Raw genomic sequence first — 22,823 nt, forward strand, 5'->3', positions numbered from 1 at the left:
AAGTCGCTGTTCGCTATGAGGTTTGCAAAGAGCAAGCTAACAACTCCACTTATCAACCTTGAAGTTTGACTCGGGGGGCAAAAGATACGAGCAATCAATCCGAGCCAATAATATCATGTAGCATCTGCTTTCCTTCCTGTCTCACAAGGGCTTGTGCAATGTCTCCTCACCCTTGATTTGCCAAGTATGACCTCTCCTACAAACGATTCGCCTCCGTCCCGCCCCCCAGCGGCCGCGGAGACTACTGCACGTCTGCGACCTGCCGCCCATACCCAAAGTGCCACATGGACGATCCGCAAACGTGCATACCCGTGGTCTAGACTTCCATGCGGTTGTGCCTCCAAACATGGGCTTTCTCTAAATCCCATGCCCGCTCCTTTTTCACCAGCCTTGCATTTCACCAGCACCGAAGCGGAAAAGCCGATGCACCATTCAAAATGTCCCACTCGAAGATTTGCCTAGGCCTTATTGCCGGAGCTTGTTAAGTGGGCCTCTCGTACCTCGTGCTTCCGGCTCAAGATTCCATCCTACAGGAAGCGATCTTGATAGGACACGTGATTCAATCTTGTGCCTGGCTTCGATCTTCGTGTAAGTTACTGACTCAGTAATAAAATGAGCGCGCAATGGAGACGAGTCTTGATAGCCGCGCACACGCAATCTCAACGCTGGCAAATCTAGGTCAAATTCAAATGGCGCTTACAGAAGCCTTGCCACACGTTATGTGTCCAGCAGTAATTGTCACATTGGGTGCCAGTGAAGGTCCAGAACGTCCAGAACGTCAGGAACGTCAGAAGACTACGCTCAGCCCCAGAACTGGACAGTTGAGCGAATCTCAGAGCCTTGAAGGCGAGATATTAGGGGTAAATTTGCAATATCAGACTAGCCGTAACGGCCGCTTCTCTATGTAGCGCCCGTTCTGTACAATCTCCTTTCGACTTAGAACAGCAAACTACCAGCGGAAGTGAAAATTCAAACGAGTGTTGCGTACTCTGCCGGTCCAGACCATCTCCTCACTCTTAATCATCATGCCTCGTTAGCCTCCATGTTCCCCCAAGTCAGGGGAATCGCTCGCGTACTCAGGCCCACGTAATGACCCAATCTTGTAAACGGGGTTGACCCGGAATTGATATCCTATGAGTCTGCTGGGTTATTGCGAGTCGACAGGAACGGAAGGCGAGCCATACAGCCTGCCAGCCAGTAATGGCAGACAGTATCCTCGAGCCTAGCTCATGAATGCGGTTCTCTACTGGAAAAGTGTTGTGGCACTTGGCTTGCTATTTGCATAATTGGAGCAAAATCAAGCCGAACCGAAGCAAAGCATGTGGAGCGTCCTTGGGTACACCATCATGCGAAGGGTAGCTACTTTCCTTCTGGATCAAAAGCTCATGGAAACCCCTTTTCTTCTCCTACTTGACTGTCCGCTGCTCTTGAGGCTAGTTCTCCAGCTATTACTAAGGCTGCGAGGGGCCCTTGAGTTCGGTAGTCCTGGAGTGGTTCTTGTGCCTGGGCACGCGCGGGTGGTGGACGGTCCAAAGGTGACGGCGATGGCTTGATTGGCCCGATGCTAGGCGTGGGATGGGGGAGCATACGCGATGTTCTGCCTGGATCTACAGGAAGGACTTGTTCAGGCATGGCCGCTAAGGGATAGCTGTACCCGCTATGACTGCTTTCAGAGGACAAGGTCGTATCTTCATGAGAGAGGCCAGGGAGTCGTGCAGAGTCTCTCAATGTCCTTCGAGAAGAAACATCTATATGAGTCTGGTATTGTGTCTGGTAAGGATACGACGGAGGTGTTGTAGATGTAGTTTGGCGATGGGATTCATAGTGTGCGGAAGGATGATATGGTAAGCTAGTGTCCATCGGTCCTCTCAAGTCTCGCGCTGGATCTATGGTATTCATGTCGAGGTGATTTTCTTTTTGCAATGCCGCCGATCGCGGAGATGCAGATACAGAGTAATAACCGCCGGGCCTAGGAGACTGCAACCCAGGGAGGGATTGTGTAATTGGTGATGTAGGTTTTGAAGAATACGATGGGCCCGTGGGAAGACGCGCGGGGCCTATTGGAGGACTTTGATCTAATCGTTGCTGTCCTGTTGCAAAAGAATCCGACTGAGCGGAGCTCATTCTTCTGTTCATTGCTCGTTCGTGCTGGTCGTGGCTGCCACTTCGAGTGGACGTACTCGTCTCGGTCTCTAATTTCGAACGTTTGCCTTCTGATACGGTTATTACGACGTAGAACGGGGTTATGAATGGAAAGACGAACCTTTCGTAGCTGCAGCATGCTTTGCCCTGAAGTCTTCCAAGTATTTTTGGTATGCTTCGAATTGCGGCGTCTTTTTGTACTCTGCCAATTCCGCGTAGTACTTTTCTTTCGCACTATTAGCTTGTCGTTCGCAGGCTTCGCGTTCCCCCGCTGGCAGGATTTGCCATCTCTCGCCTACAACTTTGGCGATCTCAGTGAAAGTTAGGTCTTGTCCCTTCAAAGACTCTCTGACTTCTAGAGCCAGTTAGTTAGCCCAATACCAAGGTGCAAAAAGCCGATACTTACGGTTAGAAAAGATGACATAGGCCGATGGAGGTCGCTCCGGTGCGTGCTCGTCAGGCTAGACATGGTAAGAAGCGATTCATTAAAGGTAACAAAAAGGGTTTGCTCGCCAAGAAAGCGAGAGGGCATTATACTGACTTTGGGATGTCTTCGGTACTTTCGCTTTGTACCTGGCGCACTAGTAACAGCTGTAGACGTATCTCCGTGTTTGCCTTTACTTTCAGGTCCAGAGTCCTCGCTTCGATACGAATCTGCCGCGCTTGCAGTTCTTCCCAGCGCAGGAGGTAATGCTCGATCAGCGGGCTGTCCCCGCCATTCGGCGATGGCACGTTGGATTTTCTGTTGGATCATCTTAGTCGCAAGCACTTTGCGCGGTGATATGGGAATTCAACATACCCTTCGATGTCCAAGCTTGACGTTGAGGTGACTTCTACTTGGTTGTCAGCATGCATCTCCATGGTACGGAAGTGAGACGACGCACAAGTCTGTTTCTGTAATGTCCAGTACCGTGTCCCATGTGTCGAACCCCTCAGCTACGAGTACTTCAAAGTATTGGGACAGTCCCAATCGCGCCAAACGATCTCTCAGGTCGCTCATGTAGGAAGGTGTGAGTGGTGTTGTTGTTGTTGTGTGGGTGTTGCTCGTGGAGAATGGTATCGATAAGGCGGGTGCCGACGAACCCTTGCTCCTCAAGACGGAGAAGAGTGCTTGTGATTATAGTTGGGCCACCAGTGGCGACAGGTCTCAGATCGAGATGGGTCTGTGGCGGAAATAGTTTACAGGTAAGGATATGAAATAGGAAATGTCAAGACTGGTCTGAATGCTTCTGATTGGTGGGCAAAGCAGAGTGGTGGAGATCAATTGTTGCAGGGCGCAGAGCGCAAGAAGAGTAAGAGGTGGGAGGACAAAGTCAACGACTAGTACGCATCCATAAGTGGGACGTGACTGGAATATTGGGGAAGGTGGGTCGAGAGACGGAAGCACACGAGGTGTGTGATTATCTGCAGAGTCGACGAAGGTGAGTATCAGCTACTACCATGGGAAGGGGACGCAGCCTAGTGTAAGCACGGCCAGGACAGTGGCCGACGAAAGTCGCTAAACGGCCGGCGGTCATTTGGCGCGTCCAGGGAGGCGTTGCGAGTAATGGAGCCGGAGCACGAGGGGTACGGTGAGGCAGAGAAGCAAGAGTTGCAGGCAGGCGTTGCGCGTCCAGGGAGTTTTGGGGGGGCAGGCTAGGAAATCAGCTTCGACGCTGGCATGGCGGGCAATTGGAGGCTGGCTGGCTGGGCTATCGGGGCGGAGCGTCAGGAAGAGGAGTAGGAGGAGGAAGAGGTCGTGGGCATCGTGAAACCGAACGAAGGGCAGAATTTGTGGGCTCGAGAGGACGGGCAGGGCAGGGCAGGGCAGGGCAGGGCAAAGGCCGTTGGGGTGCGATAGCAGCAAGGTGTGCAAGGTGTCAGAGCAACGATCGGCAACGACGGCTAGGGGCTTTGACTGTGCTGTGTGCAAGAGGACAGGGGATTTCGCTTTGCGAGGCCAAGGCGGTGCGCGAACCGAAAAGAGCGTGTGTGCGGTACAGCTGCGGGTTTCTTTCCAGGGCGATGACGGTATCTGATAGGGCGGCGCGGACGGGTGACGTTGGGAAATTTGCAGAACATCGCAGACAAAGACTGGATCGGCGGTTGGCAGAGGTGGTAGGAAAATTTAATACGGAGTGGTATCTACAAAAGGGCCGGTTCGCAATGAGCCCCGGCAATGGTCCCCAATCCCGGCCAATGCTCTGCCGGCGTCACCCTGGCAGTTTTTGGTCGCGCTGCTACATCATTCACATGGCATCCTCACGCCTCTCGTCCGCAAGCAAGCATCGCCATGCAGATACAGGCTGCTGCGTTGGTCACGACCATGTTTGCGTGATGTGGGCCGCCCATGACAGCGAGCATGACAGGTAGTCTGCTCATCATAAATTATGGGACATGCTCGGAACCACTAGGAGCCGCCTTGTTTGCTTGTCATGTTTTGGGCAGCCTCAGCATCATCTTGACGTCGAGTGCTAATTCACATCATCAGCCGTCGTTGGAGTCCTAAGCGAGACAGGGCGGACGCAGCCCACCACTCCATCTTCGATCAAACGCAGTACAGTAGCGGTGCTCGAGACGTGGTTGCAACGTCCCCAGACTCACACTGCCACCAACTAACAACTAACTGACCATGCCATGTGGCCTAGAAAGGGCCTCGTCACGAAATAGTGCACACGTCAGGTGAAGCTGAGATGGCCCCTAAAGAGGCGGCGGAGAGGAAGGCTTGGCAAACCCCTCCGCTCTACTACAAATCCAAGCACCGAATAAGAAGCAAGGCGGCCTGGGGGCGGAAGCATCTAAGCGGAAGCGTCATTCGATAGTATCGGGGGCTTACTCAGCTGGATTCTGATCCTTCTGGTAATAAACAATCTCGCACGTGGGTTGGAAACGCCTCAAGCTGAGAAGAGTCTGACGGTGGCGTCTGCTGGCGTAGTCACCATTCACACTCAGGCATCCGAGTCAGAGTTTTCATGCTATGACCGCGTCATGTTGAAATTGCAGAGCAACTGGATTCTTTGAGCGGGTGCAACCTTATCAAGTATGCACGTCCGCAGCAGGAATTTCTTTGTGGCAAACGTTTGAGAAACTAGTCGTGTTGCGCAGTCTTTGCACCAACATCTTTCTAGCACATATCGGCCACTCCGCAGCAATAATCGCCTCTCCTCGTTGTCGTACTCGTCGCTATTCGCGAATATACTTCTGCAATACTCTGCAAACCCCAAAGCCAACCAGAACGACAGACAATCGTCAATATTGCTCTGTGTCTATTCATCCTCTAGAACTGTCTGACCGTCGCCGCCTGGTACCATCTGCATTCGCGTTAGAATGACTTTCTGTTCCGTCACGGGCAGCTCTGGAAATACCATGCAAATGTTGTTCCCGTTCAGCAGAATCTTGGGCAGCTTCACGTTGCCTTCAGCAACATCACTGTCCGTTGCATTAGATTGCCTTTACAGTGCCATTTGAGAGATGGAGACCTACATCTCGGTTACATCCTCGAGAACCATGTCTGTGATCTTGTCAGAGTAGATTTGCGCAACGACTGCGACTTACTCACTGACGTAGTCGTCAAAGCCGACCAGCTTTCCGGTGAATTCTGATACACATGAGCTCCAGCTGCCAATTGACATGTCCTACTACGCACCCTTGCCGCCGTTCATGATGACCCAGATCTGTGAACCCACGCATTTATCGATGAGTTCTGTGAAGAGTTAGTGGGCGAACACGTGAGACGTACGGCCACAGTACCGAGCGGAAGGAGATTTTCTAGTGCCATGACGAAACTGTTAGGCCTTGTTCAATTCCCCGGTTATGACTGTCGGAGCTGCGTTGGATGCGGGTAGAGGTAAGATTGTCGTTGTGTTCGATATCTTGGCGCCGGTGCGATCTCAGCAAGGCCCACAAATGACGCGCTAATCAATCGCGAACCGCTAGGGTCCATTCACCAGGCAGACGTCGCACGGTTTGGAAACACACGTCGCCCCCGTCTACTTGTTTGGTGCCTAGCGAGAGCACTACCATGGAGTGTTATGCTTCTCAGACGACGCGCCTCTTTGCAAAGCGCGTCAGACCTGCCTCGACGCGTTCGCGCTGAGGTAGCGGCAAACAGCGTACATATAGCTGGAAAACATCGTGTATTGAGGTACCGTACGCTCGCAAACATCGAGATAACCACACCTCTAACTTGCAGCAGTACTGTTGTTAGCTTTTCTACTCCCTCTGCCTTACTATTGGCACGAGCCATGCATACTTCCTCTCCTCGTCCTCCGCCTGCGAAATCCCCCACCGCGGACTACAAGTGGAAGCGTGGGCGCCCTGTTACTGCACGAAGCAGTTCTGCCGGTCAGACAAACCGGGGCTTGAGTTTGTGCATGCCAGTGCTACCAGAACAGCTCGTCGTAATGAATTCCGCGACGCTATGGGGAGGGCAGACGCGGCAGACATCTACTACACGACATGTCGAATCTCCCCGAGGTGAGGATGTCGCATCGTCTACAATTGACGCAGTCAAGCAAATGCACTTGTGGGATCCGTCCAAGCCTTTACGCTTCGCACCGACAGAATACTCGGAAGGCTCTGATTCTATGGCCAACGATAACAATGATATTGTGCCCAAGCAAGAGAGCGACATACAATCGGTTGGAGAGGATATGACTGAGATGCACGTTCCTCTTGCCTACCAGATTCCCGAAGACACACTACGGACTACCATGCTGGCTTCTCCAAATACCCGCGCCAGCTACTGGAGTACAAAACTCTATAAAGGGCCTCTGGGCGAAACATTGCCTATCCACTACTGCAGATCCATGGAGGTGGCAGAACGAGTTGCGCAGTACTTCTTGAAAGAGAAGGTCGTGGGTTTCGACATCGAGTGGAATCCGCGGGCTAGGGCGTCTTCGATCAAACAAAACGCGTCATTGATCCAACTTGCCTGTGGGGATCGAATCGCGCTTTTCCATATCTCTCTTTTTCCAGGCATAACTGCAAAACAACTGATACCCCCAAGCTTGAGAGTGGTTCTGGAGTCACCAGAAATTATGAAGGTCGGAGTGGCTGTGAAAGGCGACTTCACGCGCCTGGAAAAGCATCTTGATATTCATGCTCAAGGCGTTTTTGAGCTAAGCCGCCTTCATAACCTTGTGGAGTGGTATGAAACCGATCCGAGCAAGGTGTCGAACCGACTCGTGGGCCTGGCTGCACAAGTACTTCAACACCTCCAGCTACCATTGTACAAGGGCGGGCAACTAGATGATGAGCCCGACAACACCTCCAGTGTGCGTGAAAGTGACTGGAGCCAACCCTTGGACTTGCAGCAAATCCACTATGCAGCGGCCGACGCGTACGCTGGGTTCCGCCTTTATCATGTACTCGAATGGAAACGCAAACAACTGAGACCCATTCCTTCGGCCATCCAACTATGCGACTATGATTCAAAACCTGCCCCCAGGTCCAAAGAGCCCCGAAAGAAAACGAAAATAGTTAGCAAACCTAAAGGTACCACCGAAGCTGTAACTGGGCGAACAGTGGAGGTGGTAGAACCGGCACAGGAAGAAGGGGAAGATGAGGAAGGATATGAGACGGCCCCGGAGGAGTTCATGGATAGTCATCAGCTGGAAGATCCCGCGCCAAAGCCGTTAACTAACACTTCCGGAGAGGCTGTTGACATCGCAAGTGATGCTGCACCAACCCCGGAGGGAGGGCTGAATGCCGAAACCGAGTACGATGGCGAAACAGCTCAGACGTACAACCGTGTCGGTCGGGTGAATCTCTCCCAGCTGCGAGGTCCTGATCCGGCCTATCCAGCTCTACCCCAAGATGTCATGGAGAATGTCAGCAGACCAAGTTCCGTCCAATCCTTTTATCACTTCTCTACTGCTCCCGCCGATAGTTCGATAGAAGAGGAGTTACATAGTACCCGGCCGCCTGAATCAGAGGTGGACGCAGAGGATGACGAGTTCGCAGATCCAGAGCTCGAAGAGGCACTCAAGGCCTTGGTTCTCAGCGATGATGGGAAGCTAACAAACGATACTGTCGAGGCCATCTTGGAGATGACGACGGAAAGAGATGCACAAATGGCTCATACTATTCCTTCGACTAAGGTTGACAAGGCAATTCCGACAGGCGTCAAGAACCATGGTAAAACAGAGTTCATTGAGCTATCAGATTTCAATCCAGTCAGCTTGGAGACAAAAGATGCAGACACAGCAACGACGCCTACATTCAAGCCTCTCGTGGCTCTTTCCGATGAAGTTTCTCGTACACCCGAGTATCATCTCGCGACAACATGGGCGCAAAACTACCTTACATCCACCATTCCTTCGCCCACGTCCACGGTCCCCTCGCGCATCCGCGCAACAGTGCCACACCTCCGTGCTTACCACTTATGGCACCATCAAAAGCTATCGCTAGACGAGATTGGCAAACATTTACGAGACCCTCCGCTGTCGCACAGCACTGTGACTAGCTACATTCTGCAAGCGATAAGTTTGGAGAGGCTGAAGTATGAGAAGGAGGCATTGAAGGATGTGATGATGGCGATGCCGTCTGGTTTGAGGAAAGGACGGTGGAAGTGGTTAGCACAGACAGTTGGCGCCCTAGGTTGAATGTGCAAGATCTGTGGACGATGGGGATGTGTTTACGGTGTGAGGCTAGGGGGTGTATACAGTGTGTCATAGGCAATGCGATGAAGCAGGGTTTAAAAGGGATATGGTCTCATATCTCATCCCACTCTATAAGAAATATTAATGTTCCCTTGTGATGCTGCCACCCCTATCCAGTCTTTCTCTTTTCACGATCGATACACGCATATTTCAGATCGACTCCGAATTGACGAGTCAGTGAGACACAAACCTCTTTTTATAGCTGTAGGATCACTGCGAAGGGTTCAATTTTATACGGAAGCCTTTCCGCTTTTGCTGGTTTGATGCATGAATGGCTCAGCCGTACGCGTCAAGCCTCGTACTTGGATCAGAACACCTAGACGATTTCTTGGATCCTAACACCTAAACAACCCCATAATGACTCAAACCCTCATAACTCCAAAGAACACGTTACAACAGTTCGCGTTCCTATACTGGATTCAGGTACCATCGTGACCATTCTCAGGGTCCAGCGATACCAATCAAGCTAGGCCCTGGACCCCACGTCGCGAAACTGCGGTGAGGATCAACCATCTGATCCCTGCATAACCCCTCCAAAATATAGCTGCCGCCATTTCAAGTCCGCCATTGTTCCCTTGCCTTCTTCCAAGACACATTTGCAACTCTTATAATCCTCCACTTGCACACGATACCGGCAACGATCCAACAGTACACGTCTGATCAATATGGCTCTCGCCGCATCCGTGTACCCTCCGCTCGACAAGCGTCCCTTCAAGAACACAGTCCTCCTCTTCGATGTCGACGACACGCTCACAAAGCCTCGCCAGGTACATGCAATGTAGCCTTTGGTTCCGAGCATTCCGCTAATACTTCTCCAGCTCGTCAGGCCGGAGATGCTCCAATTGCTCTCGGAGCTCCGCCACAAGTGCGCAGTCGGATTCGTAGGTGGCTCAAACCTCGTAAAGCAGCAAGAGCAGCTCGCTACTCCCGATGTCAACGTCACCTCCCTATTCGACTTCTGCTTTGCCGAGAATGGCCTCACTGCGTACCGGCTGGGACAAGAGCTAGCTAGCCAGAGCTTCATTGGGTGGATTGGGGAGGAGAAGTACAAGAAGCTGGTCAAGTGGTAAGTCATGGCTCAAGTCCAAGGGGAAAGGATTACCCAGAGCTAACAGCGAGTTTATAGGATCCTTCATTATATCGCCGACCTCGACATTCCCATCCAGCGCGGAACTTTTGTCGAATTCCGCAATGGCATGATAAACGTCTCCCCAATCGGCCGTAACGCCTCCACCGAAGAGCGCAACGAGTACCAAAAATTCGACCTTGCTAATAACATTCGCACCACCATGGTCGCAAAGCTCAAGGAAACCTTCCCCGACTTCGGCCTCACCTACTCCATCGGCGGCCAAATCTCATTCGACGTCTTCCCCACTGGCTGGGACAAGACCTACTGCTTACGACACATCGAGGGCGAGAAGGACAGGACGGGAGTTGTATATGATAAGATTCATTTCTTCGGTGACAAGGCGTATGAGGGAGGCAATGACTGGGAGATTTACAGTGATGAGAGGACGATTGGGCACAAGGTTAAGAATCCGGAAGATACGTATGCGCAGTTGCAGGAACTGTTGAAGAGCTTCCAGTAGACTAGGTCGCTGGGGTAGAAATTTCTAGAGCAGTTTATGAGACATGAACCTGCAAGGGATTAGAAGCTACGATTCTAGACGCATCTGACATAGACAAAAGTACTTTGTCGTATCTTATGAATGAATGTTGCTATGCTAGTTTCGAATCTTGACTTGAAAATGAAGTAGACGAGATGTCCAAGTACTCCCTCATTGCATTAAGTCACCAGAGAAGAAGGCAAGAAGTCAAATTCAATGTACAACAGTCGTAATAGTTCGTTATCTAATAAGTTCGCGATAAGAAAAAGTCCGCCCAGAAAGTATGCAACAGACTCGGTCTTTACACTAACTTACAACGGAAGCCACGAAACAGGGTCTAGTGAAGGGGAGGAATACAAGCGTAAATCATGACGAGGCTCATCTCTTCCAGTCGTCTCTTCGTAAATGTAAAACAGCAGCAAACCCAAACGCTTTTAAGAAGTCTAATAATGCTCGGCGACATAAGAGATGAATGAGAACCGTGCAAGGCATTTTTGAACGCCTAATAAGTAAACATCCACCCTAGCAGTAGAGCGTGAAGAAGCAAATAATGAAGACAAAAGAAGAAAGGCGTGCTCGAAAAAAGAAAATACGAAAAACGAAATAATCCAGATCAGAGCTTCAAAAGCAACAGGCGTGCCACCAGCCGGTCGAAGAAGAAACCCATGTCGTCACCCTTCCTCTTCTCGCTGGCCTTCATGCCTAGGTAGCCAGCACCACTCGCATTCTTGATTGCTTCTCTCACGCTCTCGATAAAGGTATCTTTCGGAGATGTCCTACTGGTACGTTGCGGACGGCTGATCTCGCCCTCCCAATCTGGTCTGAGCCTAGCATGACATCCAGAAAAGCATGCGCTGTAGAAGGCTAGTAGCATTCTCACACCTTCGTCATCGACTTTGAGCTCCTCTTCGGGGTTCGATGAGCGCATGTTGTTGAAGTCGTAGTGGTATGGCAGCTTCGCGGCGTGGTAGTGGATGGACTCGACTGTCATCAGGACAGTGATGAGGACTGCAAGAGCAACCGGCCATTCTCCACATTCTCTGTTCAGGAAGAGCTGCTCCAACGAGGAAAGAACATCCTTCATCAAGATGAGGGCTAGCTCTGGCATAACGGAGCCAAACTGTGAGCGGATGAAGCAGGGTGTTGGGTTCAGTTCTTCGGATAAGTCCATCGTGTTGCGGACTAGTTGTGCTAGCACTGGGTCCTGTGAGCGCGGTGATAGCGTGATGTCACCGCCAATGTGAACAAGGACGAGAAGTTTCAACGCTTGGTGGAGAGTACGGGCATGCGGAGCATTCGGAGGGATTGACCGAGAGAATACATACACCTCGCGCAGGATCCGGAGGGGTGAGCAGTATAACGGGAATGCGCGGAAGTGGTTTGTTACCAGAAGCGAGAGGTGAGAGTCCAATACATGCATGAGATTGGAAGTGGCATCTTTCGTCAGCACAGCTGGGAGGACAGCATGTGTATGCGCGGACGCAGAGGAAGACTCGGGCGGCCAGGAATAGATGATGTGCTTGTGTACCATGGGATGAACATCTTCGAGCTCTAAGGCGTGCACAGAGACAGGTAAAGCCGGACCGAAGCCAAAGTTCAGTGGAATCGTGTAGGTAATGCCACTCGGGATGTTGAAGCGTCTAGGTGCAACGAATGACTCTAGAGACCGTGCTGTAGGATGCCATCCGAAGCGATCTGAAAGAAAGGCGCTCGAGAGGTCGCTGAGGAGACGATCGCGGCAAGGGTGGTTGACGAGATCTCCTTTATAATGTTCGAGACAAGATTTGCATGGTGTGCCTGGATCACACTTCTCCTTCCTCCGTTGGCAATTGGAACAAGCGCCGACAATGCGCATCAGTGCTGCGTTACTGCGTTGCTCAGCAGTGAGACCTTTCTTTCGTCCGCGTGGCGTGCGGCCTTGTGGGCCTTCAGTACTCGTAGGCGCTAGCCTATTTGTCAAAGGATTTGGATGATATGATACCCACCCATAAGAGTCTGAGGAAGCCGAGGTAGGCGAAGGTGTGGTCGGCTTGCGGCGAGATTGTGAAGTGCTCCTAGATAAGGTAACGCTGCGATGACGGCGTTGAGAGATAGGAGACACTGAGAGCATCGGAGGCACTCTCTGCGACCATGCCAAGTACGAGGCCTCGGGATTGTAGCTTGCAGTTCCGCGGGTCGCTTCGGGGATCGTTATAGCTCTGCTACGACCTTGCTGAGGATACTGTCCCTCGGATCGAATTTGGGACGGGAATGTGGAGTTGAAGCTTTGTGAGAGCGGTCGTGGGATAGAGATGGGCATAGCCTCTGCTTTGCTCTCGTCACACTCCGCGATGGGTTCGATGATCTGAGGCTGGTCTGCCCAGGTACCGACGTTGGAGAAGACATTGGAGACTTGGATATCAAGGCCACTGAAAGAGTGAGAGGAGCCAGCAACATAGGGATTGAAGACTGTCTCTGATGTCGATTCAAAAGAGCCGGCTGATCCCTCGAAGCTGTCCGCGATACGTTCGAACCGCGTGTCCAGTACAGGCGACTCCGTGATGTGACCTAGGGCGGATGGGGAGTGATCACAGGCACCAAAGGACCCAAAGTATTGTCCATCCTCTCCACCCACCAGAGGAGAAGTCGCAGTGATGTCAAAGAACGGCGAGGTACTGTAGACCTGGCCAAACGAAGAGGAGCCTTCGGGGATAGAAGGGGGTGCGGAGACGGTGTATTCGAGTGATGGCGGGTCGTCAAGAATTGATGGAGGTGCCGATGCCAGATAAGGTTGCTCAGATGTGACGCTCTCTGGTATGTGGAAGCTGGCAGCGAAGCCATCGCAGCCATCGCACTGTGCTCCTGTTAAACCACTGTCGTCTTGAAAGTAGAACTCGTCATCCCAGGCAACAAGGTCTTGCCAGCCTTCGTTCGGCGAGTTATGGTATCCGGTGTGCGACATGGTTTGCATTGGTGAGCTTCACACGCTCAGTTGGTTGTACGATGGATGAGAAGGCCGGGGTACGTTGTTGGAAGACCTCCAAGGCTGACCCCCTCGTGGAGGGTGGCATGGAAAGACAACAATGGAACGGAGTATAACGACCAAAAAAAAACCAAGGGGAAAAAGTAGAAGGCAGAAATGGCTGCAACGTCCCTTCAGGCTGAGAGAGGGTCAAGTTATATCAGGCCCCATTTTCTGGTGGGTTTGGAGATGTGCGGCTGACAGGACGAAGCTCGCTGGCTTGCATCAAGAGGTGACAGGGCAATTGACGAGTAGACACTCACGGCCTTATCACGTTCCGGCAGTTGATTAGTCCATGACTGAATTTCTCGTGTCAAAAAGCGGCAGGCTCTCCAGGGCCGGGGGATTCTGAGTCGACAGCTATGATGTCCCCAGCACAGATTGGAGTTGCAGATGACCATGCACGGCTGCAACCTGTGAGCCGGTCAACCAAATCTGGGTTGGGGTGCATGTCGGCTCGTCTCCCCGCTGGTTACGCTGCGTCAAGGCGTTGAAGCGGTCAAATCAAGACGAGGGCGAAGGGCGTTGTGCTACGTAGAGCCAAGTTGTCGGTTTGATGCGGTTGCGGCATTTTGGTACGCCATCTCGCATGAGGCAGGCTTCTAGAAAGCTGCGCCTCATCTCATCGTGGCTATGAGCGATGCACCTAGTACTATATCCCGGCCATCTCTGCTCCACACCACAGCCGTGTTACGGACCCTTCATTGTCGAAATCCTGAACCATGGCGCAAGCAATTGGTGTTGCTGTCTCGTCCCGGCACGTCATCGTGTAGGCATATCGAAGGGTGACTCGTAACCGGCGGCGGCCTCGAGTAGCAGGCTGGACCTTAAGCCTGCGTTTGCCGAACTCCAACGACATGTGTAATCGACTCGGCGATACGTGGTCAAGGGCACTACTACCTGTTACGTAGACGGGAGCTCAGCGGTGTCCTCCAATTGTCCGTAGGGCACAGGTGCAAAAATACCTCGGTATATGCTAAAAATTCCTCCCCACGCCCTTGAACTGTTCTCGCTCATGCATGTCCGTTAAGCGTCAAAGCTAAGCATGTCTTGAGATTAGCATCGCCCTATGACAACATAGCCAAGCACAAAGCAGCCTGACGAACTGCCTTGCTAGTCGTGCATCATCTCATCTCGTAGCCGACACGACAGAGTGCCCTCCTTCATAAGCACGAAGCTTTGTCCTTGCGCTAAGTGCTCTGCTGCTGCATTCACTCCATTTCTACCCCGAACGCAGCTAGCCAGGAGCCTCACTTTCAGTCGCTCGCGTGCACGCCTCTTGGTGTCAAAGCGTGCATAGAACCCTAACCGCCTCATTCAACAGTGGTCGAAGCCATAAGCACAGGAACGATTACAGTAACGTAATTCATATTCAGAAACCCAGCGCCTGCAAGATGGGAGCGGGTCCAGCCCAGGATTATTAAGGGCAAAGTAGTCTGGCCAAAAGATACCAAACGCAGAACGCAGAAGAAGCAACAAGGCCGTTACAGTAAGTATGCTGACAGTAGAGATGACATAAGAGATCCAGCGTAAAACATGTACAGGAACACGTGCACCAAGCCCACCCGAAGAAGGTTTTGACGTCAAGTCGGGTATCAACCAAGAAGGAACAGAAAGTGTACGGAAGAAGGGTATTGTCACCAAACCCGCCGACCCAACCAACACCGAAAGTGTTCATACCAATGCTTCACATATATCCTCCATTTCGTTCGACTCTTGGCTAGGCGATGGATCAGAACAAGACCAACCTCGCATCCTGATGATGATATCAAGATCCTCGTCGAGTCAGGAAGTCTCTGGCGCAGCAAAGAAGAGAACAATCTCGCCTCTGTCGTTCCGCTTCAAGCGCATGTTCTTCCAGAGCTCCTTCTCCTCCTCAGCCTTGGAGGGCTCGCGATCCCAGCGGTCAACACGCTCTCGGTGATACCTCTTCAGAGCCTTGTTGACGCTCATGCCACGCTCGGACTCGGGACCCTTTGTGATGAAGGACATGAAGAGCCCAGCACGGGCGTCAGGCTCCGTCTCAAGAGGCGCAATGTCTCCATTGGGGCGTACGATAAGTTGGCCGTTGCCGTCTGGTGCTGGCGTGCCAGACCCGGATCGATGATACTCAATCGCCTTGACGGGCTTACGATCTCGCGGCGCTGGTGAAACAGAAGACGAGTACTGTCGGCGACGCAGCCGGCGGACCTCCTTTGTAGACTCATCGCGTCTCTTCTTGGGCCTGACCTTTACGAGGGCAGTGCTGGCTTTGCGCTCCTTTCGATCACGATCTCGGCCCCTCTCCTTCTCCTTCTTCTCCTCTTGTTCACGTGCTTTTTCTTCCTTGATAGCGTTCTTTCGCTGCTTCTGCTCTTGTACCTCCCATTCCCTCTGTGCGCGCAGAAGAGCCTTCGAATTGCCTTGCTTGGCGCGCTTCATGGGGCTGAGTGGTGAGTTGGCATAATCACCAGAGTCTTCCGGCGACGGTGGAAATTCCGGTCGGGCAAGCAATCTGTTGAGTCCGCCGGTCAAGCCAGAGTGAAGCACGGGGGGCGCATCTGCCATGGTAACATCTCGCTCTTCGTGGGCACGAACGAGCGACATGTCGAGTTCAGCGGGCGAGTTGCGCTTGCGCTTGCGATCCGTCTTCTTGGTTGTGGTCTCGACATCGGTATCACGGGACTTGGTCCTCGAGTGCTTCGTCTTAGGAGCGGGAGTGGTATACGAATCATACTGCTCGTTTGAAGGACGAATAGGCTCGTCCCCGTAGGTGAAGCCATTCTGCGCGAATGACTTGTCATCGTCTTGTACCTGGAAACTCATGACGTCTGTGATTGAAGGCATGTGATGTTGTTCAGTGTACGTGTATTTTTCTTCGTACACCGGTGGCTGACTGTCTTCGAGCATGCGCGACTCGTCGACGAGCAGGTGTGTCTTGGAGACAGTCGGCGTAGCAGAGCCGTCAAGGAAGTCAAAAACATTGACGTCCGGGAGCGCAGCTTGCTCATGGTAGCCCAAGGAATGCGCTGCAGGCGGTGGAGTGGGTGCGCGGGGTGGGGCGTCGACGATGGCGATGGCATTGTCTCCGTCATGCGCATCTTCGACGTAGGCTTTACGCGGGGTGAGGGCTTGCGAGACAGCATGCTGGGCGTTGTCTTTCTTCTGATTTTGACACTTCGGCTTCTTCTCTTTGTAGAGCTTGCCTTGATACTTCTGGTCTTCGGTGACGCAGGCCTAGGCGTCATTGGTTAGCTATGATGATGCAGGCCGAATCGAAGTTTCTCCAACACGTCAAGAGAGCTGGAGAGTGAGGGTAGTTACCGTATGCGCTCTATAGGTGGTTCCTGGGAAGTGTACCATGCAATCCAAGCACTGAACCAGTTAGTATACGTCTGACAAGCACGTCGTTCATGTCTACTGACCGAGTATGATGCTCCATAACATTGGTTGCGATGATTGTCTAGTTTCTTCTTCGTAAGGACATCCCCACAGCCCTAGCAAGTCAATGTAAGCTACGCATGCGTCTCCAGGGGACGAAAGGCCCAATCGCGACATGCCAGCAGCTGAAGCGCGCCCGCGGCGGAGGGGTGTAAACATGGGGACTGGGGACGTACCTCACACGAAAAGCTAACCATCGGTGCGGATTGAACAGTTTCGATATATGCAGAGTAGCGGTGAACAGCTGGCAAGACGTCTATGGAGGAAGAGTCGGTGAGTGAGGGGGGGGGGGGGGCTTGTGTCGTTATCACCCCTCGTCGTCGACGGGAGGGTTTCAGGTTCTTTCGAGGTGCCATAGCGCCTCTGCACTTTGTTTATGCGCTAGTGTGTTAGTCTTCCCTCCTGCTAGCGAAACTGGCCCCTGACATTGCCTGCCGCCCACCTGCACCATGCACGCTCGCGGCGCCGGCAACCTCTATAATTATCACGCGACCGCTCAATCAGCGCCTGCGACGGCCTGCGGTTCGCAAAGCCACACACCCCCAGGAAACGTCACAGAACTGGTGGTGCTGAATGAACATGAACATTGTCCGGTTCGCGGCCGCGCACTCCTCCAAGCTCCCATGTCGCCCCAGGCAAGGCGCATTCGTATCACCACCGATCAACAAGTCAAGCATCAGGGAGGAACGCGACAGAGTCGCAAGTTTATTGACAAAGAATATGCTTCTGCCAGAGTGTCGCATCACTACTGGGACGCGCAACCCTGGACATCAGCCGTCATTCGCTAGGCGTGCTTAGGGCAATCTCGAGTCCGCCATGCTCTGCCCACCATCACCGAAGCCTATTCAAGACATTTCTGTGTGAAACCCCGCTGACGCCAACGTATGGTGATCACCCGGCACTACCGGAGAGGGTCAATCCACCATCGTCCAGAATGTATCAAGGTAGTCCGTAGTCCCACTTCGTCTGCTTCGGGCTTGTGAGTTCGGCCTAGGGCTCAACTCCTGAACCTGTTATTGCTGTAGAGACATGAATGCTCTGCGCAGCACATGAATAACGCCTTGGACGACATGCTTCAAGTGCAAAAGTCCGCTGCGCCATCCAACCAGAGGCGCTGTCATACCAACAGCGCCGTCATGTCTGCAGCCCAAGGGTCGCGTTGTTGGGCAAGGCTACTTTCTTCACTGTGCCTTGATATGCGCCTTCCCCAGCGCTGCCATCTATGCCTGGTGATGTTTCTTTTCCCTTAGCGCCGTATATCCCAGGGTGTTATGCAGCTGTGCCCTTGCCCGATGCTTTCGGCTCCTCGTCTCCGCATCCGCAGTCGTAAGCATCCCCAATGTCCTTGCAGTCGAACTCGGGCTTTCTCAGCCTCTTATTGACAATGTTGTGTACAAAGCACCCCCACATTGCTGCTGCCGTTCGTGACGATACTTGGGGAGGATACTTGGCGAGTACTTGTCCGAAGTGTTCAGCGCAGTCTCCGCTGTGACCGTAATTAGCTCTCGCATGGCTTCAGCGCGTAGCGCCACCTGGCGCCCGACATACCAAGGGTACAAGCGCTGGAATAAGTGCACATAGGACCGCAGTGCTTCCTTCTCCTCGGCTGTGGGCTTTTCGGGGAATCGAGCAAACGTCGTGTGGAGGACTTTCCACGCCGCGCGACCGAGTTCTGCCCTGCGAAGATGGGACTATCAGCCAGGTTCGTGTGCCTATGCAGTGACGGAGAGACCTTGGAGGACCTACTTTACAGTCGCATTGGCTAGTTTGGGCGCAATCGCATGCCCTGTGAGTAGGGATTGGCTCTGCTGTTGCCCTGCTTGTCCGGTTCTTGACAGGTGTCCTGGATTCACTTGATAAGGTCCCAGCAGGAAGAACGAGAGGAAGGCAAACACAAGCAGGGCGAGGACAACGAAGCGAGTTCTGAGGCCGGTAATGCGAATCATGGCTTAAGTATATTGTGATAAGAAATAGGGAGAAGGGCACGCGCACGCGGTAGACAGCGATTAAAACGTGGTTTTCGTTCCACGCCTCGACGTCTGGGACAGGTGTTAAGCGTTCGATGCCTCAGACCACGCCAAGCATTGAAGCTCGTAAGGTCCTCTGATTATCTACGCACCACTGCGGGTAAAGCCGCCACTTGTAAGAGTAAGGCTGGTGCCGGATCCGAGAAATCCGAAAAGATATCATTATCAACTTCCACGAAGGGGTAATAACAATAAGCTGCAACCGGTGTGCAGTCTGACAATAGCAGCTGAGCATCTTTTGGTATATAACAACGGCTGCTAAAGGATATTGCCGGATTTACGTCACCGATATCGCAGCCGAAAGCTGAGCTCACAGAACATCCATTTGCTTCAAAAACTTTGAAGTTGCCATCTATTCAGCTTTGAACATTGCTCTCTGCCAACACACAACATTTTATATTCTCCCAACTACACAAATCATGGCAGACTTTCCTCCTGCACCAGTCGATACCATCGGTACGTCAATTGCAGCTACTAATGCGGCACAATCAAACCTCGACGTTGGAGCCAAAACTGACTAGACTGTAGACTGGAGCAACGTGGGTTTCAAAATCCGAGAAGGTAAGGCGCGAATGTTATGCAGAAACGATGAACAAGGCCCTGAAATATCCTTGGCACAAATGTAGAAAGAGCTGAAGTTATGTGGCTGGGCTTTGTTTATTCCGCACAAGCATCATGTCCAGTTTTTGAGCAATTGCTGGTCGCGTTGGCATTTTGTCTGACTGCCCACAGTTGCCGGCCACGTAGAATCACATTATTCTGTTGAGACTGGGAAATGGACACCCCCGGTCTTCGTCGAAGACCCGTTCCTTCGCATACACGGCATGGCTCCAGCCTTGAACTACGGCATGCAATGCTACGAGGGATTGAAAGCTTTCCGCGCGCCAAACAACACGATCAACATCTTCAGACCGACTAAGAATGCCGAGCGCATGCAGCATTCGGCTTCGTTCATCTCCATCCCAGATGTGCCAACTGATCACTTCCTTGCATGCTGCAACCTCGCCGTGGGAATGAATGCGGCATATGTCCCACCTCACGAGACCGGTGCAGCCATGTATGTTCGGCCGTTGCTGTTCGGTAGCTCGGCGCAGCTCGGTCTAAACCCTCCTCAAGAGTACACTTTCGTGGTCTACTGCATCCCAACGGGCGTATATCATGGATCGAACCCCGTGGATGCTGTCATTCTCGAGTCTTTTGATCGTGCCGCACCAGAGGGTACCGGATCCGCGAAAGTAGGAGGCAACTACGCTCCAGTCCTGCGACACAGTGAGAAAGCGTACAAGGCAGGCTATGGTATCACACTACATTTGGACAGTAAAACACGAAGTGTAGTCGATGAATTCTCGACTTCAGCGTTCATTGGTGTTAAGAAGGATGGCGACAAGGTCAAGCTAGTTGCATCCAACAGTAAGAATGTTATCCAAAGTGTTACTGGCGACACTGTCCTCAGAATTGCGGAATCGTTCGGTTGGGAGACTGAGTCACGCGAGGTACGATGGTCATGGTTCGGGATAATGCGTTTGCTAACCTGCTCTAGATTCCTTACGACGAGATCAAGTCTTTCGATGAAGTCCTGGCCGCAGGCACCGCAGCAGCTCTTGTCCCCATCAAGTCTATTACCTTAGAGTCCAAGGGTGATAAGTTCACCTATCCCGCGGCCTCAAAAGAGCCCGGACCAGTCTGCATAAAGCTGCTCACGACCCTGAAGGGCATCCAGCAAGGCAAGATCGAGGACAAGCAGAATTGGCTGACCAAGGTGGAGAGGCCCGAACAGTTCGGGAAGAAAGAGACAAATGGCGGTACGCAGACAGTCGGACAGTTGCCCTAGACATGTAGTTGAGTAGGCATGATGACCACAATTAGGGTACAAGTTGGAAAACTTCGGCATCAGGCGTCACGGGCATAAGTGTCAACAACAAAATGGCGCAAGGTAGACACAGAAATCTGGATCACACAAGTAGACGAGTACGGCCGAACTGTACATGAAGAATAGATTCAATGCAGCAACTGTATAGGATTGCTTTGGTTTAGTAGTCTCCAGCGGCTGTCATGAAACAAGTGTAGATATAGACCACCAATGATAAACCTGTCAGCCTGACGACATCGTATCCTGAAGAGGTCTCACGCCACTCCAGGGCACTTTATCAACTTGCCCGTATTTTGAAACGCAACTTTTGTCGCACTCGCAGACTTCGAGACACCAAACTCTCCCACGCTTCCACCAATCAGGCAAGGCGTCTACGTCATCCCCGGTGGCTTGCCCCTCGGCAGTAGGTCAAGCGCGTCGGCGATCGTGGACAAGGCAGACATTTGACAATCCCACTTGCAAGGTATCCTGAACCCTTGATTAACGTTTCTGCCTTCCACAGCCTCGCAAAGAACACCTCGCAAAACCACGGCCACCAGGAACCGTTCACAACAGCTCAAAAATAGCAGAACCTGCAGCGGCATGCCCGGCTCGTTCTCGCGGCTAGTGCATGGGGCGAGGAGACATCTAGGCGACCCAAGTCCCGATGAGGCTTACCTTTCTTGTGAGTATCGATAGGCTTTGGAGATAGCATAGGTATTAACTGAGACAGATCATGATGTGAGGGGTGTGTATGCTTCGCCTCTTCTTCCACCCGCGCGAGTCTTGCGCATACGAACCAGGTACTCGAGACTAACGATATGTAGTAATGAGAGCAGACATTGACAGCATCAAGAATGACTGGCTCACAGACAATGTGCGCCATTCCTTCCATGCCTCAATCAGTCGCACCCCATGCTAACGTATATCACAGGCGATCGCATTCTGGCAAGAGTTAGTCTCCAAACCCCAGCCTTACGCATCCCAACTCACTCTCCTAGGTACCTCGAACGCGAAGAACTCAATGCCTTCCCCAAAGCCTCTATAATCCTCCTCCGGCCCAGCATGTCCTTCATGCTCATGCAAACCGCCGACCCTCTCTCCCTCAAAGAAGTTCTACCCAACTTCAGCACAACAACACACGTCTTCCTTCCCATAAATGACGCCACCGATGTGACTCAGGCCGAAGGCGGATCACACTGGTCTCTACTCCTCGTCTCCATCATCGACGGTGTCTCCTTTCACTACGACTCCATGAGCGATAGCAACGACCGGGAAGCGCGGAGCACGACGATGAAACTAGAACAACTACTTGGGAAGAGACTGAGGTTCATACCCATGCATGATTCCCCACAACAGGAGAATGGGAGTGATTGCGGCGTGTTTGTGTGTGTGCTGATGAGGCATTTGCTGCTCAAGAGGCTGCTAAGGGCAGACGCGAGTAAGAAGATTAGCATGAGCATGAAGGATTCGCATATCAATGCAAAGGATGGACGGAAAACGATGCTCAAGGTTATAGAGGAACGGAAGAAGGAGGGTATACGAAGACGATCGTAAGTGCTTACAAGTCACAAGGCAGGGACGTGAGTGAAAATAGTGACGGCGAGCTAACTTTCGGATAGACGTAGTCATTCGCCATTTCGGCCAAACTCCGCACAGTCAAGAAGCCCACCACGCATTGGCGATGAGCAAGAGCAAGAAAGTGGAAAAGTATAGTGACGGAGCCTTGACCATGGCGATATGCGATTTAGTCTCACGCCTCCTGATATTTCCAACGGCCTAAACTCAGGCCTTGCACTTATTGCTGCCCTGCCCCTGTTCTGTATTCTCCAAGCTTCGGTCTAGAGATGTTCACGTCGAATATTGTCGAAAACTTTAGCATATAATTACCAGCAGGAGCAGTGACGTGTCAGTCCTGTATTCGGGAAGGACGGCCATGTTCACAAGTGAACGATGAACACGGGTTATTAGATGGATAATGAGTTATGCACTTCATGTCGATATGAATTTTGCCCTGAACGAATTGAGGCATTAGCACGGAGTACCAGGACGGTAATCAACTATATCAATAGAATGCGAGTACTGTCAAGATTACCACTTGTACGCGTGCTTTACGATTACTAGGATCCCGATATA

At 52.2% G+C, this 22,823-nt stretch overlaps 9 protein-coding genes across 9 annotated transcripts; 4 read left to right on the forward strand and 5 right to left on the reverse strand.

Moving 5' to 3' along the window:
- Nucleotides 1–1,383: 1,383 nt before the first annotated feature.
- K460DRAFT_405978 (uncharacterized protein) lies at nucleotides 1,384–3,142 on the reverse strand (the record flags this gene model as incomplete). Its single annotated transcript, XM_040936909.1, has 6 exons — nucleotides 1,384–2,213; nucleotides 2,264–2,497; nucleotides 2,549–2,603; nucleotides 2,684–2,884; nucleotides 2,942–2,975; nucleotides 3,027–3,142. 6 exons carry the CDS (start codon nucleotides 3,140–3,142, stop codon nucleotides 1,384–1,386), a joined length of 1,470 nt encoding a protein of 489 aa, XP_040788301.1.
- Nucleotides 3,143–5,092: 1,950 nt separating this feature from the next.
- On the reverse strand, nucleotides 5,093–5,982 carry K460DRAFT_312449 (LSM-domain-containing protein). The gene is made up of 6 exons (XM_040930220.1): nucleotides 5,872–5,982; nucleotides 5,768–5,824; nucleotides 5,681–5,719; nucleotides 5,605–5,632; nucleotides 5,487–5,550; nucleotides 5,093–5,432 (listed from the first exon to the last, which is right to left on the reverse strand). Exons 1-6 carry the CDS (start codon nucleotides 5,897–5,899, stop codon nucleotides 5,388–5,390), a joined length of 261 nt encoding a protein of 86 aa, XP_040788302.1. The 5' UTR covers nucleotides 5,900–5,982; the 3' UTR covers nucleotides 5,093–5,387.
- A 97-nt stretch (nucleotides 5,983–6,079) lies between these two features.
- Nucleotides 6,080–8,888, forward strand: K460DRAFT_416948 (uncharacterized protein). Its single transcript, XM_040937843.1, has 2 exons — nucleotides 6,080–6,265; nucleotides 6,317–8,888. The coding sequence occupies exons 1-2, from the start codon at nucleotides 6,153–6,155 to the stop codon at nucleotides 8,724–8,726; spliced, it is 2,523 nt and encodes an 840-aa protein (XP_040788303.1). The 5' UTR covers nucleotides 6,080–6,152; the 3' UTR covers nucleotides 8,727–8,888.
- A 255-nt stretch (nucleotides 8,889–9,143) lies between these two features.
- Nucleotides 9,144–10,644, forward strand: K460DRAFT_312454 (phosphomannomutase-like protein). Its single transcript, XM_040930221.1, has 3 exons — nucleotides 9,144–9,550; nucleotides 9,602–9,849; nucleotides 9,910–10,644. Exons 1-3 carry the CDS (start codon nucleotides 9,449–9,451, stop codon nucleotides 10,370–10,372), a joined length of 813 nt encoding a protein of 270 aa, XP_040788304.1. The 5' UTR covers nucleotides 9,144–9,448; the 3' UTR covers nucleotides 10,373–10,644.
- A 70-nt stretch (nucleotides 10,645–10,714) lies between these two features.
- On the reverse strand, nucleotides 10,715–13,402 carry K460DRAFT_312459 (uncharacterized protein). Its single transcript, XM_040930222.1, has one exon. It carries the CDS (start codon nucleotides 13,338–13,340, stop codon nucleotides 11,004–11,006), a length of 2,337 nt encoding a protein of 778 aa, XP_040788305.1. The 5' UTR covers nucleotides 13,341–13,402; the 3' UTR covers nucleotides 10,715–11,003.
- A 1,340-nt stretch (nucleotides 13,403–14,742) lies between these two features.
- K460DRAFT_366594 (uncharacterized protein) lies at nucleotides 14,743–17,100 on the reverse strand. The gene is made up of 4 exons (XM_040933408.1): nucleotides 16,988–17,100; nucleotides 16,796–16,867; nucleotides 16,695–16,745; nucleotides 14,743–16,607 (listed from the first exon to the last, which is right to left on the reverse strand). Exons 1-4 carry the CDS (start codon nucleotides 17,006–17,008, stop codon nucleotides 15,177–15,179), a joined length of 1,575 nt encoding a protein of 524 aa, XP_040788306.1. The 5' UTR covers nucleotides 17,009–17,100; the 3' UTR covers nucleotides 14,743–15,176.
- A 980-nt stretch (nucleotides 17,101–18,080) lies between these two features.
- Nucleotides 18,081–18,757, reverse strand: K460DRAFT_377102 (FAD dependent sulfhydryl oxidase Erv2; the record flags this gene model as incomplete). Its single annotated transcript, XM_040934943.1, has 3 exons — nucleotides 18,081–18,297; nucleotides 18,360–18,488; nucleotides 18,558–18,757. The coding sequence occupies 3 exons, from the start codon at nucleotides 18,755–18,757 to the stop codon at nucleotides 18,081–18,083; spliced, it is 546 nt and encodes a 181-aa protein (XP_040788307.1).
- A 222-nt stretch (nucleotides 18,758–18,979) lies between these two features.
- K460DRAFT_366597 (branched-chain-amino-acid aminotransferase) lies at nucleotides 18,980–20,988 on the forward strand. The gene is made up of 4 exons (XM_040933409.1): nucleotides 18,980–19,294; nucleotides 19,367–19,399; nucleotides 19,571–20,331; nucleotides 20,379–20,988. Exons 1-4 carry the CDS (start codon nucleotides 19,258–19,260, stop codon nucleotides 20,667–20,669), a joined length of 1,122 nt encoding a protein of 373 aa, XP_040788308.1. The 5' UTR covers nucleotides 18,980–19,257; the 3' UTR covers nucleotides 20,670–20,988.
- A 41-nt stretch (nucleotides 20,989–21,029) lies between these two features.
- Nucleotides 21,030–22,769, forward strand: K460DRAFT_366598 (cysteine proteinase). The gene is made up of 6 exons (XM_040933410.1): nucleotides 21,030–21,372; nucleotides 21,421–21,435; nucleotides 21,515–21,564; nucleotides 21,622–21,641; nucleotides 21,689–22,240; nucleotides 22,310–22,769. Exons 1-6 carry the CDS (start codon nucleotides 21,291–21,293, stop codon nucleotides 22,401–22,403), a joined length of 813 nt encoding a protein of 270 aa, XP_040788309.1. The 5' UTR covers nucleotides 21,030–21,290; the 3' UTR covers nucleotides 22,404–22,769.
- The last annotated feature ends 54 nt before the right edge of the window (nucleotides 22,770–22,823 follow it).

Source organism: Cucurbitaria berberidis (genome assembly GCF_010015615.1).
Source record: "Cucurbitaria berberidis CBS 394.84 unplaced genomic scaffold K460scaffold_3, whole genome shotgun sequence".
Classification (NCBI taxonomy): domain Eukaryota; kingdom Fungi; phylum Ascomycota; class Dothideomycetes; order Pleosporales; family Cucurbitariaceae; genus Cucurbitaria; species Cucurbitaria berberidis.